The sequence below is a fragment of the Peromyscus californicus genome, unplaced genomic scaffold, assembly GCF_007827085.1.
Source record: "Peromyscus californicus insignis strain IS unplaced genomic scaffold, ASM782708v3 Scaffold_11__1_contigs__length_118956290, whole genome shotgun sequence".
Classification (NCBI taxonomy): Eukaryota; Metazoa; Chordata; class Mammalia; order Rodentia; family Cricetidae; genus Peromyscus; species Peromyscus californicus.
This window is the reverse complement of record NW_026294402.1, coordinates 108,121,935-108,144,526: the sequence shown is the minus strand read 5'-3', so window position 1 is coordinate 108,144,526 and position 22,592 is coordinate 108,121,935. Positions and strand designations below refer to the sequence as shown.

The window sequence follows — 22,592 nt, the reverse complement described above, 5'->3', positions numbered from 1 at the left end:
TATCTCCAATGGATAACCTCGCACAAAGGAAAAAATCAGTTTTTTCCAAAGGAATCTATAGTGATATTTTATTTGTACTGAAATGTGATTTGTATGTTAATAAATAAAGTTGCCTGGGGGTCAGAGCTATTAGCAAGCCATAGCGAAAGCCGGGCGGTGGTGGTGCACGTCTTTAATCCCAGCTCTTGGGAGGCAGAGCTAGGCGGATCTCTGTGTGTTCAAGGATACAGTCAACATTGGAGACACACGCCTTTAATCTCAATACCAATCATAGAAGACCTGGAGGTCTGTACAGACAGGCAGTGACTAGGAGGTCATGTGGTTGGGTTTACAACCAATGAGAAGGCAGAACAGAAACTCTATGAAAAAAGACAGACACAGGAAGTAGGTCTCTTTCGGAGAGGTAGAGCAACAGCGACAGTGAAGGGTAAGGTTTTTAGCTCTTAGCTACTGCTCTGACCTCTTGGCTTTCGTCTCTGTATTGGCTCTGTGTTTCTTATTTAATAAGATGGTTGGTTACATCTACAGGAGTCTCACTGGACTCACCTCACTTAAGAGCAGGCCCCATGCCCAGCAGTAGATGACCAACACAAAGTCAACTCAATGGTGGTTTTGTCTCACAATGCTTTGCCAGAGCTTTTTGCTTATTTTTGGTTTTATTCTGTTTTTGGTTATTTAACCTTATAGATCTTTTGCTTATGTATTATGGTTTCAAATTTTGTTTTTATAGGTTTCCTGTGTGTGCGTGTGTGTATCTCACTGTCTGTATGTGTTTCTTGGGCTTTTTCTTTGGCTTGTTTGTTTGTTTTGTCCTATTCTGGGTTGTTTGTTCTTGTTTTATCATTTTTTTAGATGCTTGTCTGTAATCTAATGAGAGAAGAAAAAAGGGTGTGGATTTGGGAAGGATCTGAGAGAAGCTGGGGGAGAGGAAAACGCAATCAGAATGTATTATATGAAAAAAATCCATTTTCAATGAAAATAAATAAAAATAACAAAAAAGAAAGCATCATCATCATCATCATCATCATCATCCAATCTGGGGCTAGGATGATGGTTCAGTAGGTGAAACACTTGTTTTACAAGTATCAAGACTTCAGTTCAGTTGCCAGCACCGACATAAAAAGGTGGACGTAGTGGCACAAACTTGTAACCTCAGCACTGGAGAGGTGGGGACCGGAATATGACTGGAACTCTGGAGCCAGCCATTCTACCCTAATTGCTGAGCTGCAGACCAATAAAAGATTGTCTCAAAGGAGGTGCAATGTTCCAGGGGATGATCTTGAGATGGCCTCCTGGCTTCTAAAAGTACACAGACAGACAAAGAGACAGAAGTCAGACAGACACACTGACAGACAGACAGACAGACAGACAGACACACACACACACACACACACCCTTGCATGCACAAAAACATACACACAGACATTAAAAAAATAAAGTTTAATAGATGCTGCACAGACAAAAGGCAACAAATACTAAATGCACCCCTCTGGCTATCTCAAATCTAAAAGTTTAGTCCTTTACTGGGATACAGCAAATTTGGTAGGCACATGTGATGGTTGTTCCAATCTAGCTAATGCTCATCTCTACGAACTGCTGGACAGTAAGGACAGCTGCTGCTTAAGAGCACACTGGGTACATGAAAAAATAATGTTCTCAAGGAAGAAATGTCAAATACATGAAACAGTGCACTCTCCCCACCCCAATCATTAAAATTGAATTTAAAAGTTAAAATGTTTAAAGAAGCAAAGAAAATTTTGCCTTGTTGGGGATTACAAATTGGTCCTGAAAAAATACAAAGAGGAGATTCTATTAATTACCTAGGATATAACATAGGTTTACAAAAAATTCAACCACAGAAAGTACAAATCAAGAATTATCAATTATAAACACTTAATGATTTTCAAAAATTACTGTAAGACATTAACTGGCTACAACCCATAACTGGAATAACTACTCAAGAACTAAATAATTTATTTCAAAACTTACAAGGTGATAAAGACTTAAGTAGTCCAAGAGAATTATTAGCTGAGGCTGAGAGAGAATTGGCTTTGGTAGAAGAGAAATTACAGGATGCACATGTGGATTGTTTGGAGCCAGAGCTCGACTGCATTCTGGTTATTTTACCTTCTACTCATTCCCCTACTGAGATTTTAATGCAGAGAGAAGATAATATCTTAGAATGGATATTTTTACCACACAGAGTAAAAAATTAAAGACCTATGTAGAAAAGATTTCTGAATTGATTCTGAAAGGAAAACTGAGAATTCGTCAGTTAGCAGGAATTGTGGTTCCTTTTACTATTGATGAAATTGCCTCATTATGGGTGGAAAATGAATATTGGCAAAGAGCTTGCAGGAAATTTTTGGGAGAGATTAGCAATAAATACCCCCAAATCAAGAGACTTCAGTTTATAAAAAGAACTAAATGGATCCTTATTCACATCGTATGAGGAACACCAATTTCTAGAGCCCCTACATTCTATACTGATGCAAATAAATCAGAAAAGGCAGGTTATAAGTCAGGAAATTTAAGTAAAATGGCTCAAAGTCCTTATGATTCTGTTCAAAAGTCAGAATTATATGCTATTCTCATGGTTTTATTAGATTTTCCAGAACAATAATATAGTTACTGACTCTCAATTTGCAGAAACAGTTATTTTACATATATAAACTGCTGAATTTATTCCAGATGGTTGAGAATTAACTCTGTTATTTATTCAGTTATAAGAAATAATCAGAAATAGAAATCATCCCTTGTGGGCTGGAGAGATGGCTCAGTGGTTAAGAGCACCGACTGCTCTTCCAGAGGTCCTGAGTTCAATTCCCAGCAACCACATGGTGGCTCACAACCACATGTAATGAGACCTGGTGCCCTCTTCTGGCCTGCAGGGACACATGCAGGCAGAATACTGTATACATAATAAATTAATAAATCTTTGAAAAAAAAATCCCTTGTATATAACACATATCAGATCCCTTACAGGTCTACCAGGCCCTCTAGCACAAGGTAATGATGAAATTGATCAGCTATTGGTAGGAAATGTGCTAGAAGCCTCAGAATTTCATAAGAAACACCATGTTAATAACAAAGGTTTGAAGGAACCTTGGTAACAAGCCTAGAAAATTATAAGGAAATGTCCTCCTTGTTCTATGTATAACCAAACTCCATTACCTGCAGGAAGTTACCCAAAAGGTACTCAAAGAAATGAAATTTGGCAAATGGATGTGTTTCATTTTGTGGAGTTTGGAAAATTAAAGTATGTGTACCATACCACCATACCATACATACATAAATACATATTCAGGAATTTTTTTTTTTTTTTGGTTTTTTTAGAGACAGGGTTTCTCTGTGTAGTTTTGGTGTCTGTCCTGGATCTCGCTCTGTAGACCAGGCTGGCCTCAAACTCACAAAGATCTGCCTGGCTATGCCTCCTAAGTGCTGGGATTAAAGACTGGCGTCACCACTGCCCAGCCATATTCAGGATTTCTACAGGCAACCACTTTGCATTCAGAAAAGGATGATTCTGTGATTACACATTTATTAGAAGCTACAGCCATCATGGGGATAACTGTACAAATTAAAACTGACAATGTTCCAGCATATGTCTCTAGGAAAAGGCAAAGTTTTTTTTTTTCTTTCTTTCTTTCTTTTTTTTTTTGGTTTTTCAAGACAGGGTTTCTCTGTGTAACTTTGGAGCCTGTCCTGGAACTCACTCTGTAGCCCAGGATGGCCTCGAACTCACAGAGATCTGCCTGCCTCTGCCTCCCGAGTGCTGGGATTAGAGGCATGCACAACCACCACCCGGCAAAAAAGTTTTTTTTCATATTACAATATAAGGCATGTTACAGGTATACCACACAATCCTACAGGACAAGCAGTTATAGAAAGATCTAATCACACTTTAAAAGATATGCTTAAAAAACAGGAAGGGGCAATAAAGACAGCCCCCTCAGAGATAGATCAGACAGTGCTTTATTAACTTTAATTTTTTAAAATGCTAATGAGAAAGGAATGGCAGCTGCAGACAGACAATGGATAGTAGAAAAACCTGCTAAATTAAATCAGCCTGTATACTTTAAAGATGTGATAACCTCAGAATGGTAACCAGGATATGTGTTACTTTGGGGAAGAGGTTTTGCTTTTGTTTCCATCACAAACACCATCAAAATTGATAAAGAGTAAATTCAAACAGGAGAGACCTCTTGACAAATGCCTTTCATTTGATTAGATATAACCTGCCAAAAAGGGAAACTCCCCAAAGTTAGGGTCAGGGCAGGGTTTTGTTTTTGTCTTTCTAGGAGAAAAAAAGCATCCACTAAAGAAGGTGACTGCTGAACTTTGCCAAGACAAGGTAGGACAGTCCTTCAAAATTCCTGCTTCACAAAAAAGTCTGTCAGATATTCTAGGCCTGTAGGTTGAAAATGGATGCCCCAGAGTTACAGAGGAACCTTAGGTGACTTCCCAGACAGCCAGCTGCCTCTGTCATTTCTATAGTTTTAGAAGTTGTTTGCTCTGCACTTCTTGTTTGCTCAGGTAATATTATATCCTTTTCGGGTCTTTGATGGGGTTGAAGACTAGATAGTTATAGTTACAGTTTTCTTTGTTACCAAATTCAGAAAAGAAACTCAGAAGAGAGGTTTAAAATGTATAAGGTTGAGAGACATAAAAGCTTAAGTTGTTTATCTAAGAAAATGTTTTGAGGTCTAAAAAGAAAGTTTTGGGTTGGCAATATAAGTTAGGATAGAAAGTGAATTAGGTACAAAACTTTGGACTCACCGAGACAGGATAGACAATGGAATATTTTCTCTGAATTTGCCAAATGCAAATGGACTGGACATTGTGAATGTAATTCTTACTTAATAACAAAGTAAAACCATGTATAATAAGAACAGTTAAGATTAAAACCTTCCCTTTTTTTTTTAAGACAATACCTGATAATCACTGTATATAGTATTACTATGATAGAGTTAAAACCTTTCCTTTTTATTTAGATAAAAAGAGGGAAATGTTGCAAGAGATTTGTTTGTTACTCCAAGACCACTAATGGAGTTAAACCATGATTCAGAGCTCTGAGTTCACATTCACCTGGCCAGAATAAACCACAGAGTTTTCTGGTGGACCCAGATGAAGACAGAGAGACACAAAGAGGAAGAAGGAGGGGCTTGAAAAGATTTTTGAGTTTTTGGATCTGGGAAACATGGAGAGTAGGGTCAGCCGATCATTCCTCTGTTGTTCTTTGGATTTATCAGGTTTTTAATCACAATTTCTGACTCCTGAGTTTTTACTAATACTAGAACAATTAAGGTAAATGTATTAAAAAGTGGCTAGTTACAGAACCAATATATATACAAATTGATTTCTTTTGTAAGTATGGGCAGTGGTGGTAGGTTTATAAACTTAAAACTTGAAAACATACAAAGTTTAATAAAAACATACTCTGGAGCACCTAGGAATAAACCAACCAAATCAATCTAAAGTTAAAAACAAAAGGTATGCTGCCTAGTTTTATGTCTACTTAAAACATAAGCTAGAGGCATCTGAGAGGAAGATGCCTCTACAAGATGGGGCTGAAGACAAGTCTGTAGGTCATTTTCTTACTGATTGATGCAGGAGAGCTCAGTCTAATGTTGGTGGTGCCACCCCTGGGCTGGTGGTTCTGGAAGCCATAAGAAAGCAGGCTGAACAAGTCATGAAGAGCAAGCCAGTAAGCAGCATTCCTCCTTGCCCTCTGCATCAGCTCCTCTCTACAGGTTCCTTCTCTCTGCTTGGGTTCCTGCTCTGACTTCCCCTCAGTGATGAAACTGTAGACCAACATAAATCCTTCCCTCCCCAACTTGCTTTTGATCATGATGTTTTATCACAACAACAGAAACCCTACCTAAGACAAAAGGTACTAGGCATTTAAAACCCCCAAATACACAAAGATAAACTCCATGTTCATGAGAGAACAAACATTCGCCATAAAGCTGTCCAGTCTCCTGAGGTACAACACTAATAACCAGGCTCACAAAACGGGATTTGTCAAACTGACTAAAAATTACTTAGATGAGCAATAAGTCAAGAACTTTTTCTGAGTGGTGGTGGGAGAGAGAAGCAGGCAGATCTCTGAATTCGAGGTCTACAGAGCAAGTTCCAGGACAGCCAGAGGTACACCCACAGAAATGCTGTCTCGAAAAAACAAACAAACAAACAAACAAACAAAAAGATCTGTTTAGACAGTCCTGCAGAAGAAACATGGAGTATATTCTCTTTCAAATGTGAAAACTCAGAAACTAAACCAATAATTACTGAGTTGTAACAGAGGGATAGATAAAGTAAAGAATAAAACGGAAAGCTCAAAATAGACCTATACATTTATGAAAACTTTAAATATGACAAATGTACCAATCTATTTTCTGTTACGTGACAACATGCCTGAGACTGGGAACATTGGAAAAACAGAATAATCTGGGACATAGTCTGGAAGTCTGAAAGTCTCGAGAGCCTCATAACAAATGCTACAATAGGGAGAGAAAAGTGTGGCAAGACATGAATCCAGACAGGCTGGGGACTCAAGCTTACTCTTTTACCATGGACCATGAGAATTACTTAATCTTTTTAAGTCAATGACTTAAACCTCTCACACTGGGATCTATTCTTCAAGGCTACATACCATTTCTCCATAATGCCACCCTGAGGAACAAGTCTACATCACATGAACCCATGGCAGACATACTCAAACCATAGTAAAGAAATCCTGATTCAATCTAGGCATAGTGGCACATGCCTATAATTCCAGCACTTGGGGGGCAGAACCCAGAAGATCACAAGTTCAAGACCAACCTGATTTGCATATTCAGTTCCAGGACAGGCTAGATTATAGTGACACCTATCTAATAAATAAACAAATAACAAAAAGTGACCAAAATATGGGGAAAATAGATCCTTTTCACTAATGTCCCAGTTTAACAAATGCTAACAGATCATCTAGCTTTAAAAAAAAAACACAAACAAAACAAACAAATAAACAAAAACTGCCAGGAAGTGGTGGCTCAGGCCTTTAATCCCGAGAGCCAGAGGTAGGCAAATCTCTGAGTTTGAGGCCAGCCTACTCTACAGAGAGCGTTCCAGGACAGCCAGGGCTACATTGAGAAATCCTGTCTCGAAAAACAAACAAACAAACAAACAAACAAACAAACAAAGCCTTTTTCAAGTTGTAAAAATAGAGAGCCATGCCTTTAATCCCAGCACTAAGACAGGTGCAGCTCTGTGAGTTTAAGGCCATGGCTATAGGAACAAGTTAAATAACATCACAAAGAAACCAGACAAACAGAACCCCGGGACAATCAAGAAAGACAACTAGTTTACACTCTTTAAACTATTAAAGCCATGGAGCTAACACTGGTAATAGGCATGTTTTAGAGACAGTACATAGAAGCTTCTTCTACACCACAATTGTATTGTGATCACAACTGAGCATGCCTTTTAACTCTTAAGAGGTGTACATTAATGATTAGGGGTGAAATATCACATCTTACATTTATTTTTTATATTTTTCTACACGAAAGCTTAGGTGTGAAAATGTATCTGAAGATAGAGAATTTATACAAATATGGGGAATTGCTGGTTATACATGCAGATGATGAGTGTTTACTATTTACCAACTGTGCTGCATATAAAAACTCTTTGTAACAGAAAGTATGGAGAACTGAGCCAGGTGAAGTTCAAAGCCGGCCTGGTCCACTAAGCAAGTTTCAGGACAGCCAGGGCTACACAGAGAAACTATGTCCACCCCACTCTCGCTAAAAAAAAAGAAAAAAAAAAAAACCCAAGGAAAATCACACACTATAAAAGAATTGAATTAAAAAAAAATGAAAGAACAGAAATGGATTCAAACAGGTGGCATTTCAATGCAGTAAAGTATGTTTTACTTAACTGGCCATGGATAAATAAAACGGAGGGAGAGAGTTAAGATGGGCACACTGTCACTTTATACAAAATAAATTCCAAGTACATCGAGGTCAATGTGAAGAAAAAAACTACCATTATAGGAATCTGAGACTACTTTGATAATCTTACTGTCCTCACTTCAGTCTTTATTGAAGAAAGGAAAGTCAGAGCTAAAGGGAAAACGACAGAGATTTCCGGTATCCTAATAAAAACATGAGCTGAAGCCTGCTGCAAAAATGCCACAAAGAGATTAAAGAAAGACAAAAATTTAAAAATTTCAGTAAATTCAAAAGATAAAACAGAATATCTGAAACTCTGAGGTCAGTGTTGCCTGCACACTGGCATGTCTCTGGACTAAAAAGCACACTAAAAGACTGATGGTGTCTGAAGGTGAACCTCCAGGAGACGATGGAAGTGGGACTTCCTGGATGAGACTAGTGGCTTGAGAAGAAGGAAGAGAGCTGGACACTGCTGCTATGTGGTGTTACAAGCAGGAGGACCTCAGCATGAGTCGCTACCAAGATATTACATTGGGCCGGGCGGTGGTGGCGCACGCCTTTAATCCCAGCACTCGGGAGGCAGAGGCAGGCGGATCTCTGTGAGTTCGAGGCCAGCCTGGACTACCAAGTGAGTTCCAGGAAAGGCGCAAAGCTGCACAGAGAAACCCTGTCTCGAAAAACCAAAAAAAAAAAAAAAGATATTACATTGTCCAGCATTTCTTTACTAGAGAAAATACATCTCTCTTCTCTATAAATTATCCAGTCTAAGGCATACTGACACAGTGACAGAAAACAGACTAAGACAACTATCATGATGTCAAAATGGAGGTAATTCTTGATACTGAAGAACACTTTCTTCACTAGGAGGAGAGAACCTAATTTGAGGACTTACATAATTAAAAGGGAATGATGCTATGTAGAAGGGAAGAAATCACACACTGGTTATCTCAGACTGAGGCAAGATACTACTCAAGTTTTTGAAAGATTATTTAACATTGTATGTATGTGTATGAGTATGTACAAACGTGTAGTTGCCCTCAGAGGCTAGAGGTACTGGATGCCCCCAGAGTTGGAGTTACAGGTAGTTGTGAACTGCCAGGTGTGAGTACTGGGAACCAAAACATGGTTTCTCTTTGAGAGTAGTGTATGTTCTTAACTGCTGAGCCTTCTCTCTAGCCCCTCAACTTTTTTTCTAATTATATTGTTTATTTTAGCAATTAGCATGATTTTTATATTTAAAACAAAATGATGTCTCCCAATTCTTTTCATTGGCAAGGAATATACAAAAACGTTTTTTAAAAAGACAAATGACAAGTTAACAAGGAAAAAATTTTAATTCACAATATGCCCATCATAGAAATGACATTTAATGATTCAATAGCATTAGAATGTACACAAATATAAATATAAGCCTGAGACTGCAGCCATTATTGTAAACTTCAACTTTATATGAATCAACTACAATGAGGTTAAAAAGTTCTCACACAGGCAATCTTTCTTAATGATAGGTCCATCTTTTCTAAGGCAAAACTGGAACAGATTTGTCTAGGAGGCTTTACAATGTTCTAACACCTCACTTCCCATCCAAAAAGAATAAGTAAATTCAGCACGGGAGGGCTCAAATGCTACCAGTAATTATCTTTAAGTCATAAGGTCATGAGCAGGCACTGTGGGTATCTTTGTAAGATTAAAACCTTAAACTGGAGGGCTGGAGATAACAGTTCTGTTGGTGGAGTGATTGCCTAGCATTCACGGAACCCTAGGCTAAATCATCCCTAGCAGGGAAAAAACTGGGTGTAGTGGCACACACCTGTAATCCTAGCACTCAGTATTAAAAGGCAAAAGGATCAGAATTTCAAGGTCACCCTCAGATATATAGTCAGTTCAAGGCCAGCCTGGAATACATGAGACTGTCTCAGAAATAATACCTTGAACTGAATCTTTCTTTATAGTCCTTTCAGCACATGCTATGGAGTGCAGCACAGAATAAATGCCACATTCAACTGCAGATGAAAATGACTTACCTGTGGAGTATGGGCCTTCAACTCACATATTCAAATTTTAACCAAATTGTTTTCTTCACTTTTCCTAAACATTCTGAATGCCTCAAAAAACAAGTCTCGCACAAAGAAACGTCTTTGACATTTTAAGTTTTACATAGGAGAAAAAACTGCTAACGTCAAGGAAAGTAACTATGGTGAAAGCTATACATTCAGTGAGAGAATGGGCAACCTGTTACTCAGAAGAACATTATCTTCTCAAATCATTTTTACCTTCAAACCAAAGTTCAGACTCATGGTATCAGGGCACTGTATGATGTACAGTCAAAAATCTGAAGTTCAAAAAGATTTAAGTTGGAATGGTGACTGGCTGATCTCTTAAGTTCCAAATTTAGTAACAGACTTCTACTATTTGGAACAAAAAAATAAGGAGCACATGTACAGAATTAGGAAATGCCCCAGAAATGGTACAGAAGGAAGTCTCTCACAGTGGTCACATCACAGGGTCTCACCTCACCCCTGCCAACAACCACCTTTCATGGGGAAAACATTCAACTCTGAGGTTCTGTCTGTAAATGTAAGGCCAGAACATCCTTTAGACCTCCTTAGGTACATCACAAGGAAATAGAGATCCATTAGTAAAATTTTGCATCATAATCAACAACAAATAACTCAAGATTAATTATGTGTGATTCCTGTCATGCTTATTTATTTAAAAGAAAAAGCAACTCTCTTCCTTGTATGCTGGGGAATGGGAATGATTATCATCACCTGTACAAAGTGGGTGCTTAGAAATTACTGAAAAAAACTCAGGCCACATATAAATAAAGGAAACTGCGGACTGAGTAGGCACTACTGACTGTGAGATGCTAGTACTGATCCAATAACTAATGCTAACACTATTATTTATTTATTTAATTTATTTATTGAGGCAGCTCCAGGCTGGCCGTGACCTGCTGTGTTGCTCAGGGTGTACTTCTTCCAGGGGAGTGCTGAGGTTGTGTAGCTAAAGCAAATTTTTATTTATTTATTTTTTATTTTTTTATTTTTTGAGACAGGGTTTCTCTATGTAGCTTCAGATCATGTCCTGGATCTCGCTCTGTAGACCAGGCTGGCCTCAAACCCACAGAGATCCCCCTGCCTCTGCCTCCCAGGTGCTGGGATTAAAGGTGTGTGCCACCACCGCCCGACTAGCTAAAGCAATTTTAAGTAGTCTTTGATATTAAAGGAAAACAACAGGAAGAAAACACTTGGTTCACCTAAATGAGTGACCAAAAAAGAAAATACAAACAACTTTTGCAAACAGGATTTGTTCAGTGGTGTGTCAATGTTATAAGTAACTAACTAATATTATCTAAAAATCTAACACTAATTATAAACAATGAAATGACACCATCGCCCAATTCTTCTCTCATTTTAAAAAATGAATAGTAGTGAAATCAACTGGTACAGGAACAGAGCTACTATAACTCAGAAAGCAAACTTTGAAAGCAATCTCAAACCCAGGCATGATAGTGCATGCAGGAAGATCAGGCTTTCAAGGTCAGTCTTGGCTACATAGCAAGTTGGTGGCTAGCCTGGGCTCCAGGCAACCATTAAAAAGAAACAACCCCAAACTATGGCATGGTGGAGGTGCCTCAGTAACAGGGCGTCTGCATGGCATTAAAAGGCCACTAAAAAATAACAACTGGGGCTGGAGAGATGGCTCAGCAGTTAAGAGCACTGACTGCTCTTCCAGAGGTCCTGAGTTCAATTTCCTGCACCCACATGGCAGCTCACAACTATCTGTAACAGTTTCAGGGGAACACTCTCACACAGACATACATGCAGATGAAACACCAATGCACATAAAATAAATAAATAAATTTTAAAAATTAAAAGAAGAAAGCTAACAGAAAACAACAATAAAAAGGTCACAGAAGAACAACTGAGATATGTTGAAAGATATACATGAAAGAATGACAGCATGGTTTATAACAACAGAAAAAATATAAAGGCAATCTAAATATCTAGACATGAATAATTTTTAACTAATTTAAGACCATGATAAAACATGGTAAAATAGGAAAAAAGTAGGAAAAGGGTATATATAAGATGATACAATACAAATAGTGCCAATTTTGTCTTCAAGAAAATATTGGTATGTGTAGTAAAAAGCAGCCATTCCCTCACTAGAACTAGTGCACATAACTTCTGTTCTTGACTGTATCTGGAGCAGCTCCTCTCATCACACGCTGGCTGGCCACCAATCAGGACAGTATCACGAGTTCTGTGAGGCAGGTCCTTCCAATATGCAGCAACTATAGGAAAACTCAGCAGCCAATTTAGAAATCAGTGTGTCTGCCAACACGAGGACATCTCCAGTTAAGTTCTCAAGGAAGACTGACAGCCAAGAATGGCATTTTTCAGAAACATTATCAATATCCTCTGTCCAGTAGCTTTTTCTTAGACAGAAAAACAGGCAGTGGAAGCCTGGCATGATGACACATGCTTGTAATTCAAGCACAAGGAATTACGATTTCAAGGTTGAGTTGGGCTACAAAGGGAGACACAATCTTAAAAAGCCCACGACCAAACGGGTAATCAAGTGGGCAGGGACAAACAAAAGAAACAAGAAGTTCTCTGCAATTGCAGAAAAGTAAGAGGATAAAGAAGAGAAGGGAGGGGGAAAAGGCAAGGTCTCTAATTTTTATCAAAACAGTCACTGTCTAGGATGGGGACACAATCCCTACCTCACATTTTCCTATCTGCAAGGACTACAAACTACCAACTGCAGACTGAGAGATTAAGTCAGTCCTTCAAGAAAACTCTTCTCATACTAATTTTCAAGAAAATCAGTTATGGTACTAGCAGAGAATCATGTGACCTATGATAAGTAAATTACTATCTCAAATTTTATTCCAGAATTAACTCATAAAACCAGAACTAATTATAAACCACTAGTCAAGAATCATAAAGATGTTAACCATTATGCCATATATCTCAAACATTAGTCTATTTTTAGTGTTTTGTGAAATTATCACAAGTTAGAATTCTGTAATTAAAAATCAAGAACTTCATCCCTCTGTAATGACTGAACATAGCTATTTGCTACAGAAGAAGCCAAAGAATACCACATGGACCTTACTAAAGAGCAGAGTGTGTAACAGAGAGCATCATATGCTACAGTATTATAACTAGTACCTGCAGAACACAGTTCTTGATTATAAAACAGAAATAGTTAAAATTCTTTCTTTATAACTGTATGATATATAAGAGTTAAAGAAAAGTTAAAATGAGCTATACATGGTGGTATATCTTTAATCCCAGCACTCAAGAAGCAGAGACAGGGGAGCTCTGGGAGTTTGAGGGAAGTCTGCTCTACACAGCCAGTTCCAGCCAGCCAGGGCTACACAGAGACCCCCATCCATTGAGAGACAGAGAGAGAGACAGAGAGAGAGGAGAGAGAGAGAGAGAGAGAGAGAGAGAGAGAGAGAGAGAGAGAGAGAGAGAATACCCCTAACAGTATCCCTACATTCTGAATCACATGACCTGGAAAGCATGTTTGGTTGGTCTGAAATGGAACCAACCTAGTAGACATGCAGTTTTTATTTTCCTTTCCTTTCTGTTTAATCAAGGTACCATAGACAAAAAGATAAAACACAAAATCTTCAAGACCTTGATTTTTCACACCAGTTACTGCAAACAAGAGGTTTCCAAGATACAACCAAGGCACACATTTGTGTGTATCTAAGAGGTCAGTGACTTCCAGCACTCAAATAGGTATTCGTTCTTACAGGCTCATTCTATCAGACAGATCCAGCAGAAACTGACACCTGGTAAGATAGTCAAGGAGCTAACTCAGGGATCCTAATATGAAAAATATACTAGAAATACACTAGAAACACTTCTAAGAGGTTCAAGGATATGCTGAATCATTGCTTAAAAAGCTGCTTTCTCCCGTCTTTTTATTTATTATTACCAAATCCGGAAACCATTTTTGAGGCAGTTTTACTTAACCACCACCCAATTTCTATTGTGACAAATTATTCAGGACCCAGTATCTTCAACCATTTTAAATGTTCAAGAATTTAATTTACTACACCTAGACAACTGTGAAAATACATTGTATATTTCTGCACTTCAAAACACAGCTACAGTACCCAAAAATGGCCCAATCCTGAAATACCACTCCCTTTAAAAGACACATGCTCAAAACTACTTTGAATCTTTCCTTTAAAGCTGGCAGCTTAAAAATAAGTACCCACAAGGAAACACAAATTCATACATGTTCTTACTGGAAGTAACAATTTGTAATATTCATTTTTAAAAGGCAACACACTTTATATGTTGCAACACTCTCTCCAGACCTGCATTTCTGCTGCAGTCATGAATAAACACACTTCTCTGAAGCACTGAGTGTCACGATGCATGAAGCATGCACATAGACCTGAAATGGATTTGCATTACCTCCAACCTTAGGGCCACCTGCTGAACCAGGCTTTCTCCCACTGTTGACAGGATTTCCAGATGTTTTAGGTGCAGGAACCTTGAAGGCTGAAGCAGCTGATGATGGCCTGTTTCCATCCACTGATTCCTCATCATCAAAGCTTTTATCTACACAAAGCATAAGAAAACAGATACTAGGTTTTTTGCATAATCCATTAAGACTCAAAAATAAAATAGAGCCATAAATAAAAATCATTATTTAGGTAGGATACAAAATAAAAAATAAAAGTCCTTTGAATAAGTATTTATATATTGGCTAACACTTTACAAAATAACCTCTCTAATTTAAAATAAAAATACCATATTGTCATATTTCCTACACATACATGTCAAAACATTAAAGTAAACATATCAACTTTAGAGCAGTCAAAGCATCTCCCTTTTTTGATGCTCATATAAGCATTTTCTGCCAGCCCCTCCCATAGTCAATCTTCCAGCACGCCCTGCCTTATTCCTATGCCCAGATTTCTGCAACTTACAATCACAGATCCGTTTGCAAATCAGCCGCCTCATTCCTCCGAATTTCCCTCACCCTAGAATAGCTCCTAATAGCTCACATGGCCAAATACAGTCAATTTGATACTAATCAAAGATTCTATCAAAAATAGATAGAAACAACCACAGAACCACCACTGAGGTTTGTGCCGGCATTTTTCTTTCTCTTCCCTGCCCTAGGTGCTGCAACAGCCAATCAGCTGCAAGGTGACATCATCTTATGGCAGCTACAGCTAGATGAAAGGTAAAAATTCTCCATGCCTCTAAAAAATCCTCTATGCAATTACAATGTATCCTCTATCAAAAACGTAAAAGCATTTCATACTAAATAAAGGTCTGTAAATCTAGATTTCTTTTCTCTTACTACACATGAAAATCCATGCAATTAGGACATTAGGTTTTAGGCAATAATCACTGTGCTGTGTGCTACTGCATCAGGAAAGCATGGGAACAGCAGGGCTCACTGCTACACATAATTAACTCTGCCTGTAACCTCACAATGTGCTGCCTACAGAGAGACAGAAATGGGACCCGACAATCTCTTGTCTTAAGTGATTCTCAGGAGCTCTGCAGTTTCCTTCTGGAATATTCACGACCACACTGCTATCATCTTCTCACATACAAGCTCACTGACCTCCAGCCAATTCCTCCCTCCCCCACTCACAAGATAGATGCCATGGACTATGCTGAGAAACGGTTTTCTCTAGGACCCTGCACAAACCAATCCTGACAAACAAGATGGGTGAGGTAAAGAAGCAGCTTTACCACAGGCTTTAGACCAATGTCAGGATCTCCTTCCTGTCCCTTCTGTATCCACCATACAAATGCCTACTCATCCAGAGTAAGTAACCTCCATGAAGATATACCACCAGTGTAACTATTAGATAGAGGCAAAGACCCCAAACAAATTTTAAGACCGTTTATTAGGGGGAAAAACAATCTAAAATCATGTTCCATTTCAGCAAGTGTTTTGTTAACATCACTTCTATCCCCTCCACCACCCTGCATGCCAAAATCATCTTTTAAATACAACATTCTTTTACCATAACACAATTAGGGAGCCAGTATGGAAAAAATTAATGAGCTTAAAACTTGAGCTTTAAATATATCACTCTATTAAGAATACCAAAACAATTCAAAATAAACTTTCTTGGTTCATCATTATAGTCAGACACACACACCCAGAGACACACACATGACAGAATTGACACAAAAATCTACAGAAAGTCAGGCACTGAAACAGAGGAGGCAGAAGTTCCCATGGAAACGGTGTTCCCTTCCTATGCATACAAGAACTGAAAAAATAAGTGTTCCTATCATTAAAAAAAAAATTAACTATTAACATTCTCATGCTACTAAGATTTTTTAAACTTTATTAACAAAGCGAAGCATACAAGTCCCAAGAAACAAATAATAAATTTTCACAAGATGAATGTCAGTCTAATCAGTACCCAGCTGCATCTTGTGTCTTCTAAGCACTCTCCAAATCCCTAACTAAGCCAGTCAGTCTTAAATCCCCATACAGTAATACAAAAGTGGAGTATCTACTGTGGCCTCTAGTGTCTCTTCACTGGACAGGAAAAGAATACTGGAAGACTCATTTTGTTGCTTATAGCTCTGCTATATGAAAGTATCACAGTTTCCTGGTGCCCATTCCACTGCTCACAGACATGTGAACTATTGAGAGTTTGCAGTTATTATAAAGCTGTGTTCTTGAGAGAAAAACAATTAAAAAGGATCTGTGGATTTCAACATTATTGGCTAGTAGTATACAAACCACAGGTCAAGCATCTCTAAAGAATTTAAAATATTTTAAAACTATTCCAAAACTCTGTGCTTTTTGATAACACAATGCTAAGCTTCAGACCTGAAAGCATTTTCTATTTTGAATTTGGGTATTAAGGATATTCAGCTAAATATAAGCAGACTCATACAAATATTACAAACATAGAAAAAAGACCCAAAATCTGAAACACTCTTGGTCCCAAGCAATTCAGATAAGGGATATTCCACATGTAATTTATTTGAGACCAGAGGAAATCAAAGATGCATTTAGTAATATCTATGGTAGTGCTTCTCAAATGCGGTATTCAGATAAAAGCTCAAGACCACCTTATGTTTGTTAGAGATGCATTTTAAATTATGATTACACTTACTTCTTCTGTGTACCCATGTACCGTGCATTCATGTAGAGGTCAGAAGACTGCTTTCAGGAGTTAGTTCTCCCTTTCTGTCATGTTGGTCTAGGGGACTGAACTCAGGACATCAGGCATGGCAGTACCTTTACCTGCTGAGCCATCTTGCCAGTCCCTAAAATGTAAAGTCCTGGGTATGAACCCACCTATACTGCATCAGAAATAGTGGGTATGCAGCCTGCGCCACTGCTGTTGAAGATATCTCCTGACAATCATGTGTGCCACTCTTCTGTAGCAGAGGCTGGTAGGCTTGCTTTTTTTCTTTTTTCTTTCTTCCCTTTTTTTTGGTAGGTTTTCTTTTTAATAAAAAGGACCACGTGGCAAATATCATAGGCCTTGAAATCTACATACAAATGTCCTTTTGTGCAATTACGACATGAGAACAACAAAGCACCCCACAATCTGTAAAGACACGGGGCAGCTGTGTTTCAGTATCATGTATAAAAACAGAAGGACAGCTGAGACTGGTCCACAAGCAACGCTCTGCCAATCCCGGTCTAGGGTAAAAACTAAAAGAGGAGTAAATGTATACATAATTAAAAAAACAGAAAAAAACTGTTAAAAACAGTAGATTAAATAAAGTCTGAAAGGATATAAAAATTTAAAAAGATACAATAGAAAATTATTTTTGTGCTAGACATGTGAATTCAATTTCCTGTGTGCTGAAGTACCAAGAACCATCTCTGTATTCTAAAACAGTCTAAGGTGTGTTATTCTTTGAAGCAGTGAACTTCCAAGTCGGGCTTTCTTTTTCATTCCACTGACCATTAGATTAAGAACAATTAGGCACTAATAGTCACTGAATACATTTGTCTTACTGACTAGTTAGAAAAGGTGAATTTTTTAAATAATTTCTTCGGGGTGGGGGGAGAAATGTGTGGTTGTAACCTGAAATTTTTTTGTTCAGTTTAAAACTACATCAAGAAGGGAACTAGAGAAATGGTTTAGCAGTAAAGAGCACAGGCTGCTCTTCCAGAGGACCAGAGTTCAGCTCCCAGCACCCACATAAAGGCTTACAGCTGTCTGTCTGTAACTCCAGTTCCATAGGGACCTGACCCCCTCTACTGGCATCCTCAGGCCCTACATGCACGTGCAGGCAAAACACCCCTACACAGAGAACAAAAGTAAATCTTAAAAACAAAACGAAAAACTACATTCAAGGGCTGAAGAGATGACCTGGCAGTTAAAAGTGCTTACTGCTTTTGCACAGGACCCAAGTTTGGTTCCCAGTACCAATATCTGGCAGTCCACAACCACTCAGAGAATCCAAATCACTCCTTTGGCCTTCACTGGCAGCTGCACTCATGTGCACATGCTCACTGGATAAAATGCCTGATTTTTAAAATCTTAAAAGCAACCAATGTTTGACAACAAGAAACACAAGACCAGAGCTTCTACTCTATTGTAGGGGAAAAGGAACAGATCCAACCCCACAGGACGTGCAAGCAGAAGTTAGGATACCAAATGACAAACTCTTAAGGTTAAAGGGAACCATGAGTCAACCCTTATTTTCCTATTGTCTATTTTTTTTTCCACGGGAGACCCACCCAGGGGCTGGGGGGTGGCTCAGTGAGTAAAGTGCATGCTATACAAGTGTAGGACCTGAATACTAATCCCTAGGACCCACATAGAACTGGGTGGGGTAGCACATACATCTCTCACCCCGGTGCTCCTATGGGGAGATGAGATGTGCTTTTGTGGGTCAGCTAGCCTGGCATATGCAGCAGGCAAACACCAAGAGACCTGTTTCAAACAATGTGGAAGGTGAGGACTGAAAACCGAGGTTGTTCTCTGAGCCCACTCCCACATGGACTCATTAGCAGACATACATGCACACAACACCTCCACCACCACCAGTATCATCATCATTACACATAAGCAAAAAGACAAGCAAATGAATAAAACGGGGGGGGGGGGGGGGGGGGGGAGGGAGAGGGGGGAGAAAAAGGAAGAGCCAGAGACAGAAAAGGCAATCAAATCAAATGCTTCAGTACAAAAGATGAGCCAGACACTCAGGTCCTATTTCTGTGGGCTGTAAGAGCAAATGCAAACTTCCTAGGATCATCCCAAAGGTATTAGAGGACAAGAATAATTGAGCAGGATGAAGGAGTTATCGATCTGTCTGATGGACAAGGTGACACGATGAAGAAGAAGAGGAGAAATCCACAGATGGAGGAGCAGAGGGAGAAGAGACGGAAACAGAAGAAACAAGACACCACAAGCAAGAACAAGTGTGAACAAGCACTAGTAACAGGTGTGCTTAGAACAGCACATCTTCTCTGTGAGTCCAAGATCGTAAAGAGGACTAGAGGGTAGGAAGCGAGAGCTGAGTGGGCTGCGGTGCTGTCCATATGAGGAAGATTAAAAAGGTAAAGACATGGAATAGGACAGTCAACAAAGATGGAAGAGGAAGAGGTGACCGAAACAGACAAGGGGGGAGAGGGAAGACATGAAAACGCAGAGGTCATGGAGGAAGTAGCTGAGATGAGAAGGGAACTGGAAGGCGCCTGTTCTGGAGTCTCAGGTCTGGTTCCACAAGTTTTGAGTAAATTCTTTTTTAAAATGTCAATTTTCTAGTTACAAGAAGCTCCTTATCCAACTTAATATATTTAGATGCATTCACAAATAAGAAACACTAGTTTGTGCTTTATTACTTAAATGAGACAGAAGAAGGATGAATAGACTAGAAATAGCAATAAAGTTTTATTTCTAAAAAAAAAAAATCTTACATTAACTGTGGCAAAGCATGGTCATTTCACAAATCTAGGAAGTAGGTATACAGAAATTTGTACTGAGTGCATGCCTCTGCTATGGTTACTATACTGCATAATAAAATAATTTTAAAAGTAAAAACAACAACAAAAATCAAAACCAAAAAACCCAATAACAACAAACTAAACCCAAAAAACTCTTAAATTCCTTGAAGGCTTCATAAAAAATAAATGAAAGCAAATTAATCCCCCACACACGAGCTGAACCAAAGTGCAAGAAAAATGAATTGTTTAGTAGCTATTAGGCTGTGTGGCCTGGACAAGATTTAGGAAAACAATAAACTGAATTGTTCTTCTGTCTGGGTGGGGGCAGAAAGAGAAAGAGACGCAGACAGAAGAGGATGAAGAGAAGGAAGGAAGGGATAAACTCCAGGAGGGGATGGAGGAGACTGGAAAAAAGAAATATAGGAGAGGAAGAAGGAAGAGAACCAGACCAAGTACAGAAGGAAGCTCAGCCTGCCTTTGCCACCTTGAAAAGCATGTGTGGAGGTTGTGGGAGCACTGGGCTGCTGGCCCCCAATCCCACTCCTATGGCCAAAGTCAAAAAAGCTCGGAGAAGCAGGCTTTGTTTGGTCTTTTATTTTTCTTCAGTAGAACTCCATTTATTTTATGTCTTTTAGGAAAACTTAAACTTCCTGTCTAGCACTCGCAGACTCAGCCAGTCTTTTCAAGGATTTAAACCTCTAAATTAACATTCATATTTCTAGCATGGACTCCTTCAAGTCCATGTTACTTAGGGTTATATGGGTATAACAGACGTTTTTAACTATGTTTGGTATGGAATGAAAAAAGACAGCCAGGTAATTCTTCAGTTCTTAAAATTAACATAATTAAAAGCTTAGACTACAGAATAGGTAAAGGGTTTCTTTTCTCTTTGGGTTTTGGAGACAGTGTCTCACTATGTAGACTTGGCTGGCTTGGAACTCACTATATAAACAAAACTGATGGAACTCCTCATAGATATCTACCTGTTTTTGCCTCAAGAGTGAAGTTTTCTTTTTTTCTTTGCTTTTTTCTTTTTTTTTTGGTTTTTTGAGACAGGGTTTCTCTGTGTAGCCCTGGCTGTTCTGGAACTCGTTCTACAGACCAGGCTGGCCTCAAACTCCACCTGCCTCTGCTTCCCAAGTGCTGGGATTAAAGGCGTGCGCCACTACTACTTGCCAGAGTGAGTTTTTTTTTTTTTTTTTTAGGTTTGTCGAGACAGGGTTTCTCCGTGTAGCTTTGTGCCTTTCCTGGAACTCACTTGGTAGCCCAGGCTGGCCTCGAACTCACAGCGATCCGCCTGGCTCTGCCTCCCGAGTGCTGGGATTAAAGGTGTGCGCCACCACCGCCCGGCTCAGAGTGAGTTTCTTAATAGTCAAATTTGTATCGAAACCAGTTCTGACATTACTGTGGGAACATTACTGGTCAACCTAGAAAGCACTAAACATATGATACATAAAATTGGTTTTAAAAATTTGCTTTGAGATGGGTGGTGGTGGTGAACACCTTTAATCCCAGAACTTGGGAGGCAGAATATTATGCATGAATTGGAATCTACCTTCAAGTTTAGGTTTTTAATAAACATATAAAGAAGACCTATACATATTAAAGGTGCGTTTCGTCTCTGGCAGCTACATAAAACTGATAGCAATGGGAAGGGTGAATACTTCACAATTGTAAACAACCTTAAAAAAAAAACAAAATTTGGTTCAAAGTTTAGCTACCTCTGTGTAACACAAACAGTGCTTGAAGACAAGTTTCATCAGTCTTTGATGTTTTAAAATTCTTGATACAAATGCTCAGTTTTACTATCAAATACTTTCAGCATACAAATATAGAATATTTTCTATTTGTTATTAAATAGTAAGTAAGGAAGAATTGTTCTCTGAGTGTTAAACTATTGGTCAGTAGGCTGTCTATTACTGTTATTTTCTTATCACATTTTATTGGCAAAATATACTCTGTGGTGGGGCTAGAGAGATGGCTCAGCATTTAAGAGCACTGCTGTACTTCTGAAAGACCAGGATTCCATTCCCAGCACCCACACAGCAGCTCACAATCATCTGTAACTCCAGTTCCTGGCGATCTGATGGCCTCTTCTGGCCTCAACAGGCACTGTATGCACATGGTGCACAGACATACGTGCAAGCAAAACACCCATAACTCAAAATAAAATAAAATAAAAAGTAAAGGTGGTGTGTGTGTGTGTGTGTGTGTGTGTGTGTGTGTGTGTGTGTGTCTCCAGTGCTACTTGCTGTGGGATGTCTGTATGTTTAATGTGTTGCTCTGATTGGTTAACAAATAAAACACTGATTGGCCAGTAGCCAGGCAGGAAGTATAGGTGGGACAAGCAGAGGAGAATTCTGGGAAGTGGAAGGCTGAGGCAGAGAGATGCCGCCAGATACCGCCATGAGATGTTAAGATACTGGTAAGCCACGAGCCACGTGGCAACTTATAGATTAATAGAAATGGGTTAGTTTAAGATATAAGAACAGCTAGCTAGAAGCCTGCCACGGCCATACAGTTTGTAAGCAATATAAGTCTCTGTGTTTACTTGGTTGGGTCTGAGTGGCTGCGGGACTGGCGGGTGAGAGAGATTTGTCCTGACCGTGAGCCAGGCAGGACCAAAAAATCAGCTACAGCTACTTGCTGCAATTTCCTCAGTTTTTCCAAAGCCAGAGATTTTAAAGGTAAATATCTGGGATAGCACCATACCAATGTGGTTTCATC

The 22,592-nt window shown here is 39.0% G+C and overlaps 1 protein-coding gene across 42 annotated transcripts in view; it reads right to left on the bottom strand.

Annotated features, from left to right (window-relative positions):
• Positions 1–22,592, bottom strand: part of Clasp2 (cytoplasmic linker associated protein 2) — a 190,388-nt gene that overhangs the window by 108,581 nt on the left and 59,215 nt on the right. For 30 of the 42 annotated variants that reach the window (XM_052722718.1, XM_052722710.1, XM_052722740.1 and 27 more), the window contains one exon: positions 14,381–14,527. In XM_052722718.1, coding sequence (XP_052578678.1) covers positions 14,381–14,527 — 147 coding nt within the window. Of the gene's footprint in view, positions 1–14,380; positions 14,528–14,898; positions 15,096–22,592 lie in introns of those variants that run through there. The other 12 variants (XM_052722911.1, XM_052722931.1, XM_052722972.1 and 9 more) reach the window with 2 other exon arrangements.